Source organism: Pithys albifrons, chromosome 19 (assembly GCF_047495875.1).
Source record: "Pithys albifrons albifrons isolate INPA30051 chromosome 19, PitAlb_v1, whole genome shotgun sequence".
Classification (NCBI taxonomy): domain Eukaryota; kingdom Metazoa; phylum Chordata; class Aves; order Passeriformes; family Thamnophilidae; genus Pithys; species Pithys albifrons.
Window position 1 is genome coordinate 874,095 of NC_092476.1, and position 12,814 is coordinate 886,908.

Below are 12,814 nucleotides of genomic sequence, written 5' to 3' on the forward strand. Positions count from 1 at the left end.
CCAGGTCATCACATGCTGAACAAAAGAGATTCCCCAGATCAGGGAGAGTCTTGCACTCATCATTCAAAACCCTCACAGCAATAACCACAGTGAGAGGACAGAACTCATGTAGTGCCACAGTAATTTTGGTACCTTACAGGTGGTAACTTTGCCCCCAGCAGGGTAAGGATGAGAATCCTGCAGCCAACACAGAAATCCAGGCACAGGAATTCTTCTTGTCTTCCCAGGGCTTTACTTGAGGCTTTTGGCTGAGATGGGCTTTTCATTCTACTTCTAACCTCCATTACCTTCTGCATGAAATTAAACCAAGACCAAGGGTAATTACTTGAGACTTGAGGAGACAGAAAGGAAAACCAGGCTGGTACAGGTCACATCATCACAGTGTTACAACACAAGAGAAACAGCTGTTGCAATAATTCATAAAATACACAGAGGAGCAGTGCTGACCAGAGGTCACAAACCTTATGAACTTTATGCTTTAAGGCAAGTGGGGATTAATCACAAGTGATTTATTTTCAACAACATCATTTAACTATAAAAGATCACCATTAATAAATCAAGATAAATACCTTAAATCAAGAGAAATACCTTGACCTACTCAATGGCAATGGAACACTCTAAAAGAGGCTCTCATGGAATCAAAGAATAGTTTGGGTAGGACAATTAATCAGCAGGATTAAACTGCATGTATGGATTATATATGACCTAGAAAAGCCAAGATAACATGATCAAAAGTTGCATTAGGAACACCACCAAATCCATGTCAAACACATTACTTTATTTGTCTAGGATGATGTGCCCCATAAGGTACAAAAAAAGTACTGTTCAGTTTGCCACAAATTGTTAAAAACAGCAATCTATTGCCTACAGGTAGGAAAGGTTTAAACCATCTCATATGGTTTTATGTCAGAGTAAATAGTCCAGGAATACTGAGGGGTTGGAGGAGATGCAGGATGTTCCCAGTGCTGTGACAGGGGAGGATTTTCCCTGTTGCATTAAAACACAATGCTTACAATATGCAGCATCTTTTAAAACTGTCAAAGGACAACATAACCTAAAATGCAACTACTCTTCTTTGACTCTGAGGAGCATAAATGGATTATTGTTTCCACACTGAACAATTGATATTTCCACACACAGGTTAAATGACAACACTCGTATGTACAAACCCACACGGTTTTTAGAAGATAAAATCCCCACAGAAGACCCTGAACACCTGAGCTGGAAGTGTAAGAAAGGGTGGTCAGTAGCAACATCTTTTTAAGAAAAATAACAGACGAGGTTCTTGCATAGCAAGGTGTGAGGTTAAACCCAAAAGGAGCTTATCCATGACCCAGGAAATCCCAGAGCAGTGCAGAGCACGAGTTGACTGAATTGGTGTGGAAGGTGGTCAGGTGGGTGAGGAGCTGCAGAGAAACCAGGGCTGGCAGGACAGACAGCACCACGACAGACAGCACCACGAGCAGGTCACACAGCAGGGGAGGCAGGGAAGGAAACCTCCCTCTGTGCCCCTGGCACCTTCCTGGACTCCAGTCCATCCCACGGGAGCAGGGAGGCAGCCCAGGACAGCTCCAGGGACGGTGACACGTGGCACTCCCACAGTGCCCGGCAGACATCCCTGAGCTCCCGCGGGCAGGGCTGGCACAGGCCACTTCCTGCCCCTGCTCTGCGTGTCTCAGTCCCTCTGGCAGCGCTGCAGGAGTGTCCCAGTGGCATTCCAGGTGTTGGGAATGAGCTGAGGTGTCCCAGCCTGGGCCATCCCCCCTGCTCGCTCAGCGCACACGCAGACACACCCACGGCCGTGGGGAGAACAAGGATCTCCATTTATTTCATTTCATATACATCCATATTTTGAATTTTAATACAAAAGAAAAAAAATTAGAATCTGACAAATGTTTACAAACAAGATACCTTCAAATAGATTTTACTCAGTTCAGTCTGGTGCAGAGTAAATGACAAATTGTACTGTTATATTCAAGGCAACAGAGTCTGTAGTCCACGACCACTCAGCCCAACTTCTATGCCAGCTTGTTTTTATCTACCATGAACGATAAACTCCTCGTTGATTCCCAGTCCTGTGTGTGTGCACATGTGTACATAGCAGCTCCTTTCATAGAAAGAAAAGACATCTAGAGGTCTTCTTGTACTTTACCTACAGGAATCATGTTAAGATACAGAATGGATTACATGGAACCGGGGCTGGATTTTATAAGAAAAAATAATTAGCTGACAAATGAGGGCAGCGATAAAAAAGCGTCTTTTTTGCAACAATAAATAAATACAGTCAAAGTTTTCTGTGTGGACTTTAAACCAGCTTCTTCACTGAAGAACAGACGTGGCATTTCCATGGAGTTAAACGTGACCCCATTTACTGTATCTTTTTTTCTTGCTCTCTTTCTCTCTCTCCTTCACCAAAACAAAGTTTTCCTGCTTCTGCCACAATAGTACAACAATTTGATCTTGACAAGAAAGTGGTGCTGCTGATTTGTTTTTAAATTTCTTTGTCCTTTGGACAAAATAAGCCAAGAATATAATTTGACTGTTGTGACCAATAAAAACGCAGTTTACATCAAGTCTTGTCAGGACAACCTGACTAAAAACATCTGGCTCCTTAATCAAAAACTGTCAGACAACCAGATCCTTGCTGTGTGTTTGCTGAACTCTAAGAAGCTGTAGACTGCAGTTTGTTGTTATGGGACCTGCAGAATACACAAGAAAGTGAAGAATTAAGCACCCTTAAATAACACAAGGTGTTGCCAAGGGTAAATCACAATGAGGGAATTACCACTGGGTTGCTTCCATTTAGTTTTTTCCTCTTCAGGAAAAAAAAGAAAAAACTCAAACAAAAAAAACCCCCCACACCTAAAAACCCCCTCTCACAATTTTCTCTGAATTTTAAGCACGTTTTGTCCTGAATACAAATATTTCAGTAAAATGCAGTGTCTCTGCAACGTTCCCAACTGCCTGCAATCAGTTTTACTCACATATTTACATAACAGTAGCCCATCAAAAGGAAAGCAAAAAGACATTTTGAGTGTGAATATTTATAATAAGCTCTACTCTGCTTCAATTTATTCAAGAAGTCTTTGGCTTAATAGAAAAAACTGAACAGGCATGTTAAAATCCCATTTTTGCTAAGCAGAGCTCAGCAAAACTCCTCTTTGACATTCACAATTTATTAGTGACTTGAACTAAAACAATAAAACACAAGGTTTCCAGGGTGGATTTTCATTGTTGTCAGCACAGTGTTTGAGGAAGGGGACAGGCTGTGCTAACACAGGTCACCAGGGGGGCTGCTGCCAACACAACCAGTTTGCTTTTTAGCCAAATGAGCTGGATTTTCAGGGCAGTTTAATGGCAGTGAATTGTACAATAAGTGACCCCCACATCCAGTTCTGATTCCAGTTAAAAAGTTCAGACTAAAGATATCACAATCTGCAAGAAAAGAAAGAACAGGGATGGTAAAAGGAAAAACAATCACACAGGAGATGCAGCAATGAAATGTGTGCAGTGCTGGTGCCCAGGCAGGCACAGAGACACAAACAGGGGCTGGAAACCTGACCAAAATCATCACTGCAGCTTGAACTGGGGGCAAAAGGGCTGAACTCATTGCTCTGAGTCCTCCCTCCTCATCAATCCTCCTCTCACTGTGTGTGAAGATGCACAGCAATGGAGAGAAAGTGAAGCTGTGCCAGGGATGTAACTCCCAGGGATGTGCTACTGGATGGGACAGGCAAGCAACAAAAATGTGCAGCAGAGCTGCAAGTCTTTGTTTCAGGAATGTCTGAATTATGATCATTTTTCATATACTATTTCAATGTGCATTTTTTCCCCTCTGTTTCAAAGTTATAAAAAGATGAGAGATGGGGTAAAACTGAAGTATTTTAATTTCTTCCATTGGATTATAAACTTCACAGCAGGATTGTCTCTCATTAGCATGGGAAGTATTTGCTGCAGAGTAGAACACCCTCAGAACTCTGACACAGCATTTGTCCTGATCAGAAATTATTCAGTTTTCTGCAGGAACAAGTTAAAGTGTCACTCAAATTTCATACCTTCCTGATACTGCCCAAATTTCTATGAAACAACAACTTTGAAACAAACATTCCAAAGTAACCTCCACAAAATCACACTTTAGGCTTAATTTGGACCAAAAAATCAGAGCTGGCCATTCTAGAAGAGTTTGATTTCCCTTTCAAAGCAAGTTCTCCAGGGGCAGTGAAGCCCTGCATGAAGGTGGGCTTAGAAAGGGGCTTTAGGGGACACCACAACAGCTGTGAGCAGAACAGCCCCACTTACCTGCTTGCCTTAAACCCTTTGAGTTTCTGTACAAAGAAGGACTCGAGCACTTCTGCACACTGGTAGAAAGGGGAGTCACTGGGGTTGTAGTAACGGCAGTTATCGAAAATTTTGGTCATGTCTGCCACAAACTCCGTGACCTTCTTGTAGTAGCGTTTCAGGATCCGCTCCTCCATGGTGGCCAGGTCTGCAAGGAACCCAGAGGGGTTAAATGAGGGCTCCATCCTGAGCCAGGTGGGGACTGTGGGAAACAAAGCCCCGTGCAGTGAGTGGCTGTCCCTGCAGCGCTGGTGGTGACACCAGGAGCTCCCTCAGGACAAACCTCTGCGTGGACACCTGTGCAGCCAAATAAGGACAACGCAACAGCAAAGTCACCTTGGAAAACTTGGGGCTCCTGCAGGAACCTCCTGCCTTTCTCTGAAGGAATTAAGGGCAACAAAAGGTCAGGCAGTCTGGATTCAGTTACTGGCACTGCACCTTCTGACTGATTTTTGAGTTCCTGACCTGCTTTGCTCATCACACATGGCACAGATGGAAGGATTCCAAGTGCAAAATGCCAGAGCCCTCATCCTTCCTGACCAGACACATTAAAGAGACAGGAGTGGTGAAGGGAGCAGTAATTGTCCTATTTTAATGCAAATATCCCTTAAAAGAGGGAGAGGAACCAGAATAAATATACTGTGTAAATGTCTAGTGACACTTTTAGAGAGAAAAACAACTTACCTGCCCTTGGAAAAAGTCCCTAAAAGTGCTTATTTTGAAGTATTAGTAATGCCAGAGTGTGTGAAAACAAGTGCAGAGGGGCCTGGATTACCTGGTGTATTTTATTTACACAGATTTACTTGTACACTTACAAGTGCCTTTTCCTCCAAGTGAAGTCAGAAAGAGCAAATGCACTTTTTATTCCATTCAATCATCATATGCTGAATGATACTGTTATTTGAGCTTCCCTTATAAACTTTATCATCACTTATGAAACAGGAGTTGTTAAACATTTTCCTAATGGCACAACCCAAAACTTTGGAGCAGAAAAGGACACAATTTCTAAATAAAAGTATTATTTTCAGACAACATACTACAATTTTGCCAAGGTACTAAATTTAACTTTCCTATTTCTCAGATGACCAAGGAGGAGGTGGGAAAGCTCAAATGATACACTGGCTCCCATTCAGAGATATGAAAAGGAAAGGAATAACATTCCCAACAGCACTTGTGTCAGGAGGTGGATGTTCCCAGATTCCACATTCAAGGGCTTCTCCAGGTTATTCCCAACCACCTGCTAAGCAGAGCCCTGAGGTGCTGCAGCATCTTCCCTTTTTCTTTGCTTTCCCCACATGCACAGCATCTGAATCCACTCTGTTCCTACAGCTTTAAAGACAAGTTTCAAGGAATACAAAATTAACTGGAGGATCAGGCCAGATGAAGATGATTTTAAGCTCCATAAGGTGCATGTCACACTCCTGGTGTTGGCACCACCTCCCCCTCAGGCTCTGGAGTAACATCCCAAACTTTGTAGGAGCAGATGCACAAAGACAGAAAACAAACAGGAAAAGGAAAACATAACAAAGTTGTCCTCTTTAAATGAAGCAACTTAAACCCAAGAATTCTATCCTATTTCTGCACTGGCTTTCCCATTTCTCCTGTCAGACTGACAGTATTTAGGGTGAAGGACTCAGCCAGAAGTAGATGAATTAACCCCCATGAACTTCTAAACATATCAGTGAGAAATGACATTGTTTCATTTGCCTGACTGCAAAAACTGGGTATTTTACAAAACATGGCTGGAATTGGTCAGCAGGGAATGAATCTGATATTCAAAAGCCCAAACCCACTCACTCAGGCCTTGTCATCAGCACTTACCCATTGGTTCTTTAATGACACCATAATAATCTGGTGCATCGTTGGGATCTACTGGTTCTAGGAAGGGCCATGCCATCTTGTGAGCCTGCAGGGAATTGAAGTCAAATTAGCACCATTAATAGCTAAATATTTTCATTATCCTTTTATCTGTTGGGGTCTACAGTTGAATTTAAGGAAGAAGTGCAGCATTATCTGCAAAAGTGATTAGTTCTCATCTGATGTTTCATATGTCAATGACTGAGCAGTTGGGCTTCAAAACAGGAAACTGTGAAATTCAGACATAACAGGATATTGTGCTGAACAGGCTGCATGGAAGAGGATGGAATGAGCTTGCTGAGAGTGCTTTCAAGTAATCAAAAATTAATTTGTTTCCATAAATGTACGCAAAATATAGGACAACAAAAAAGTATTACAGGATTTCTGTCACCACAATTTTAAGAATTCTTAAAAATTCTTTATAGTTGAGGCAGAAAAAGCTTATTTGGGAGTGACAGACAACCCAGAAATGTACTGTATCAGATAGAATCATAGAATCAGCTGGGTGGAAGAGACCTCTGATAGTGATGTCATTCTTGTTATCAGATGGCATCATTGACAGGCTGGTAATGGCCCCCATGGGAGCACTGCTGAAATGTGTCACTGAATTAAAGCACACAAGTGTAGACCAGAAACCAGCGATCTGAGAACAGAACCCTGCACAGAACACAGCCCTGCACCCTGCACAGAACACCCTGCACACCCTGTCCAGCTGGTTTCCCACTCTGCCCTTTGGGATTCTAAACCTGCCTCCTTTCCAAGCCTTCCACTGCACAGACTGTTTGGTTTCACTGCCCCAGTAGCAGTGACACAGTAATGACTGTAAATACCCCCCACCACAGCAGTGCCAGGCAAGTCTGCAGCTCACACAGTGGCACTGAGAATCACAGAATCAGTTGGGTTGGCAGAGACCTTTGAGATCATCAAGTCCAACCCGTGGTCCAACTCCAGTCCCTTTACCAGATCATGGCACTCAGTGCCACGGCCAAGCTCAGTTTAAAAACCTCCAGGGATGGGGAATCCACCCCCTCTCTGGGCAGCCCATTCCAAAGCCTGAGCACCCTCTCTGGAAAGAATTTCTTCCTGAGATCCAACCTGAACCTCCCCTGGCAGAGCTTTGCCCCCTCCCCAAACAGCACAGCTTTGCTCCTGAATTGCTCCCCCAGACAGAGCAGCCTCCCCCCAAGGGTGAGGGCAGCAGTGCAGCCCCCCTGCTCACCTGCAGGGAGCGCAGGACCCTCCTCAGCCCCTCGTAGTCCTTGTCGGTGAGGGGGCTGAGCACGGTCATGGCGTCCTCGGTGGACTGGCACTGCGGGCACACGTACTCGTCGATGAGGTCGGCCTCGCTCTGCAGGATGCCCACGCAGCGCCCGTGGTACCAGTTCTGGCACCGGTCACAGCCGATGTAGAACCTGCAGAGCCAAGACCAGAGTCAGTGCCCTGGGCTGGGTGGTGCCCACTTTACACTCAGCACACAACCCTGCAGTCCCCAAGCATGAGAAACACAACGAGGTGGTTCAGTGACAAGTTCTAAGGACACCACTCCAGCTGTTCCTGTGTTTACAAACAGGCTGTGAATTACACACCACTTCAGAACAAGCTCCTCAGTTTTACAACAGGCACTCCCAAGCCATGGAGACTGCAGAACTCATTGCTCTGCTTCAGAGATGAAAGGAACAGTGGAAAGGCAGAAGTCTCACCCAGCCAGCATCCAAACCAATTCAAGATGCACTTTGCACACACTGGACTACAGCTAGGGCTTGGTTCACTCCACACAAGCATTTTTCATATGGGAGCTTCATTCTTGTAATTGAATACAGGAGGGGTATTCTATGACACAAAGCCTTACAGTAAAAGGTGTATATTTAGATATATAATCACATACCAACCATATGCCCCCCCATACTAAAATTATGTTTTCTAAGTCAGATCAAAGCACAAAAAAAAATCCACCAAATGCAGCATTTGTCTTTTAATCCAACCATCCCTTGTTCAACAAATAAATAAATCAATAAATAACTCAATAAATAAATAAACAAACCAATAAATAAATAAATAAATAAATACCAATTTGAATTCTTGGTGTTTTGCCATAAAAACCACAACCCATTTTGACCACCCTGAAAACTCCACTTTTCCTAAACATTTACTGAACAGAAACATTTGTGGGGAGGTTGGGGGAGTGGGGAGGGGAAGACAATTACCAGAAAGCAATTTGTATTACGAATGAATACAATATATGCAGAATAACCATTTTTGGGGTTTTTTAATGCTTGGCAAGGAACAGGAAAGCACAGTCAGAGCAGTTTGCTACCTAGACATGGAATAAGAGGTTCTGATCCGAACTCACTGCGACTCATCATAAGGTGTTCTGCAGATACAGTACAACTCCTCACTGCTGCCCTCTTGTGCCCGTTTACACTCATTACAGATGTACACATCCATTTTCTTAGCCTCCTTTTCTGTGATTCCAACACATTCTCCATGATACCAGTTAGTACAAAGATCACAGCCAATATAGAACCTAAAAGTGTTCACAATGAAAATGACAATGTAATTGTCATTTCAAATGGCATGGCACTTTTCCCTGCATTTCTCTCTGATGTTCTTGCTGCTGGCCTGCTTTCTGTCTCCCTGCTCCCTGCCCTTACAAACTAGCTCATGCTGCAGCTATGAGGTCACTGGGGTCAATTTTAAATTAAAATGCACATGTATTAATATGTACATATTAATATGTAACCAGACTGGGCTAAAGATCTCCTGCCTTCAATGTGCGTGTGGGAAAACTATCAAAGGCACAAAAAGACAAGGCCAAAGAAAAAGATTTACATTTTCAAAATTGCAGCTCAAAAGCCACTGAAACGTTTCCTTAAGGTTTGAAAATGTAGGTCTCAGTTAATTTAAAAAACAAAAGCGAAGCGCAAACACCAACTAGGAGTTACAAGTACACTACAAGAACATGCAACCAGCCGTGGGGGACTCCTGGTGGAACATGGCACGAAAGAAAATGGGGTCAGGCCATGGTTGGCAGCTTTAAATCTTGCTGGGGTAATTTTTTTGGGGGGTGTGCACTGAAAAACTGATAATAAACTACTGAAAACTGCGACAAAGTGGAATGTGGACCGTTCTGGAGTGAAAAATGTCTCCTCTCAGACACAGCTGTGTGACAGAACCAGGTATGGCATGACACAAAGTGGAGGGAACCAGGGACAGAATCATGGGAATGGGACCTTGCACAGAATGACGTGACAAAACTGTAAAATATTATGCAAGGATGTTTGTAGCTCGTGTATGGACACCTGAGGACACACCTCTGACTAGTGACAACCAGATGGGGAGGGTGCACAGCCATCCTCTCTGCCTGAGCACAAGCAAGCGGACTGGGAACCTCCATCCTCCTGGATTCTGGAGAACACAACCCCCTGGCAGGTGCTGCTGTAGAACTCCTGCCACCCTGGCAGCCTCCAACACCCCTGGGGCACCACAGCAGCACCAGGGCAGGAGCTGCCCCGGGTTCCAAACAATCCAGATCCTGCACACCCAGATCCTGCAGACAGGAAAATCCTGGAACAAGGATCACACAACCCAACTGCCACAAAGAATGGACAGACAGAGGTTCTGACAACTGTCAGCAGGAGGGGCTGTGTCTGCTCCTGGGGATGTGGAAGCACAGGGACATCCAGGGGGATGCCAGACCTTGCACTGCAACGTGGAGCAGCTGCCACATCAGGCTTTAACAAATGAATTGGAATCTAAGTAGGAATCTTGGAAATATGTCCTTACTGACCATCTCAAAACCAGAATCAGCAAATCCCTGCAACCCTGGAGTACCACAAATGAGAGCTAAACATAAGAAATTTGCAGTAAAATACACAGCAGAATTTACTACATCCAAAGAAATGCATAGGGTATTCATAAAATACCACAAATCTGCTTTTCAAGTAGCATATCTATCTTTTCTGAAGTAGAAAAGAGATACCAGCACACAGAGGAAGATCTGATGCCTACATATACATGAAAATAAAAAACCTGTTTCCCAGAAAATGGTTTTAAAACTTTGACTAATCCCTTTCCAAATAGGAAAAGGATTAAGTAGTTCAACAGTACAGCCTTCACTTGTAAGAACATCAGATTTTAAATTCACAGAAAGCTAAGCAGCAGAGCTGCATCATATTGCTGAGGATACTGTTACTAACCTTTCATGTCCTTGAAGTCCTATTCAGTGCACTGAAGCACAGTTCTTGATTCAGTCTACCAAAATTCCCTCTGTGATCACAGACTTAGCTGACAATCAAAACTTGTTCCTCTCATTTCTGTGCCAGTTGTGTCCCTCACTAACACAGACCTCAGTCCAGTATCACAGCCAAAGAACAGGGTCCCCTCCTAAGTGCACTGGGTGACAAAGCCCTACACACACAACATTCCCAAAGATATTCCTTAGAAGGGACAATGAATTAACAGCCAGGGCACCACTCTGCTCTCCTGGCAGCACAGGGAGCAGCCCAGAACGGTGGAATGGGCAGAGCTACTCAACAACTAAGAGGAAAATAATCCCACAGGCCTCAACATCATTTAGAAAAATGATTAAAACCCAAAAAAGGCTACAAGGAGCCTCAAGAGATCCCCTAATCCTGGCCCTAAACTTGGAAGGAAGAACCACCACTGGAGAGAAAGCACCACTCCAGCTCTCTGGCTTCCCTCTGCTACCAGCATTTAAACCACCACCAAAAGGCACCAGTTCATGCCCTGGGTATGGTCACCTGTTGAGCACAGAAATGCTCACTTGGAACTGATCTGAGATCAGATTTATTTTACATCCATCTCTACACAGCTCTCAGATGTTAACCACTACTAACTACTGCTGTTAGTCACTTCTAGCTTAAAGCAGGAACATGTAACACCATTCCCTGGAATCCACTGGATCTCCATCCACCACTTACAACGTTTCCTCACTAACCCTGGATGTAGCATGAATACTTTTCCTCATCCACAGTCAGAACCAAACTGTAGAGAACTGCAGTTTTCACTTTGTCAAATGCTTAAATATTCACTTTTTAATCAGCCCTGGGATGCAAATGATAACACATGGAAACCATTTCTGCCTGAGACATTGTCCAAAGTGAACTGCAGTCCAGTGGCTCAGAGCCCCCTGCACTGGCTACTGACTCACAAAACCCAGCCATTTACTAGAAGACGGTACCAAAGCTACTTATCCACAAGAACTTGCCCAAACCAAGTTGTCACTTGCTTCTGAGGCAGAGGCAAAACAGCAAAGGAAAGAGTAACGGAGCGGAGGGGAAAAGAAAAGAGGATGTGCATGTGAGACAGGAAGGTCACACAATGGAGACATGCAAACAAGGAGAGATAAACCATGAACAGTAAGAGAAATCAAGGATGTTAATATTTGTAACTGCTAGTGGGAAGTAGAGACTTTATTCTCTGTACCTCAGTGCTCACTGCATTAACCTGCCACTGCCTCCAGCTCTAGCACTGCCTGGCACTCTCACTGACACTAACCCTGCCCTGGGAACATGCAGGGAGGGGCTGGGGCACCACCACTCACTTGGACTCGTCGTAAGGCGTTTTACAGATGCAGTAAAGCTTTGTGTCCTTCTTCGTTTCCTTTGAGGTAGTAGAAATCATTTTCTTCTTCTTGGACTTGGAGGCTGAGGAGTCCTTCTCCTCCTCTCGTTTCCTCTTCTGGGAGGAGACTGGCACTGGGACAGTGGTGGAGGAGCAGGAGGTGACGCTGGCTGCCTGCTGTGGTGGTGGCACTGGTGGCACTGGGGGTGGTGGTGGTGGGGCAGCGGCGGCGGCGGCTGCGGCTGCTGCAGCTGCTGCTGCCTGGGCCTTTTCCTTTTCTCTCTTAATTTTAGCCAAGTCTCTCTTTATCTCCTCCTGAAGTGTATTAAATGGATAAATAGAGAGGGAGGCACTTCATATTATTACTTCAAGACAGGATTAAGATCCTGGCAAAAATCCCCACGCTTAACCAAAAGAAAACAATTAAATCCATTTAAATATGCACTTTTTTCACGTCCCTAAGGACGTCCACATAACATTAAGGGATGACACTCTGGGATCACACTCTTGGGCTACCCTGGTGGCTGTAAATTATCAGAACAAGGTCATTTCAGTCCAGAAGAAAACCAAGAGGCATCCAAAGGACATACAGTAACTCCACAGAGATTCCCAACTAGAGCTTCTTCCTGCAAGTTTCCCCAAAATCCCACTGAGCAAACAGATAAAGATTAAACCAGATGTGTTTCCCTCAGCTTAACATCTCATCAGCCTTCGAGTCTCTGCCCTTACCTGCACTTCAATCTGCAGATCTTTGTCCAGAAGTGCTCTTTTTTTCAGTATTTCAGCTTTCAGCTGCTCCTTGTGCTTGAAGAGCAGCGCGGAGAGCTTGGTGGCGTTCTGCTTGCTGCGCTTCTGCTCCACGCTCTCCTCGCGCTTCCGCTTCTTCGCCGCCTGCTTCTCCTCCTTGTCTATCTTATCCAGGATGTACTTCATCACCTGGTTGCACACAATCATCCTGGGCAGGGGACAAACAAAAGGGACATTGTGCTGAGCTGGCTGTTTACTCCCAGTTGGGAACACAGAATCAGGTCTCTGG

The 12,814-nt window shown here is 44.5% G+C and overlaps 1 protein-coding gene across 9 annotated transcripts in view; it reads right to left on the reverse strand.

The window, feature by feature from the left end:
- Positions 1-1,802: 1,802 nt before the first annotated feature.
- The window catches only part of BPTF (bromodomain PHD finger transcription factor), a 51,962-nt gene continuing 40,950 nt past the window's right edge, over positions 1,803-12,814 (reverse strand). For 7 of the 9 annotated variants that reach the window (XM_071573703.1, XM_071573699.1, XM_071573704.1 and 4 more), the window contains 7 exons: positions 12,508-12,733; positions 11,759-12,093; positions 8,546-8,719; positions 7,415-7,607; positions 6,160-6,244; positions 4,300-4,486; positions 1,803-2,699 (listed from right to left, as the gene is read on the reverse strand). In XM_071573703.1, coding sequence (XP_071429804.1) covers positions 2,663-2,699; positions 4,300-4,486; positions 6,160-6,244; positions 7,415-7,607; positions 8,546-8,719; positions 11,759-12,093; positions 12,508-12,733 — 1,237 coding nt within the window. In that variant the 3' untranslated portion in view covers positions 1,803-2,662. The remainder of the gene's footprint in view (positions 2,700-4,299; positions 4,487-6,159; positions 6,245-7,414; positions 7,608-8,545; positions 8,720-11,758; positions 12,094-12,507; positions 12,734-12,814) is intronic. The other 2 variants (XM_071573705.1, XM_071573702.1) reach the window with 1 other exon arrangement.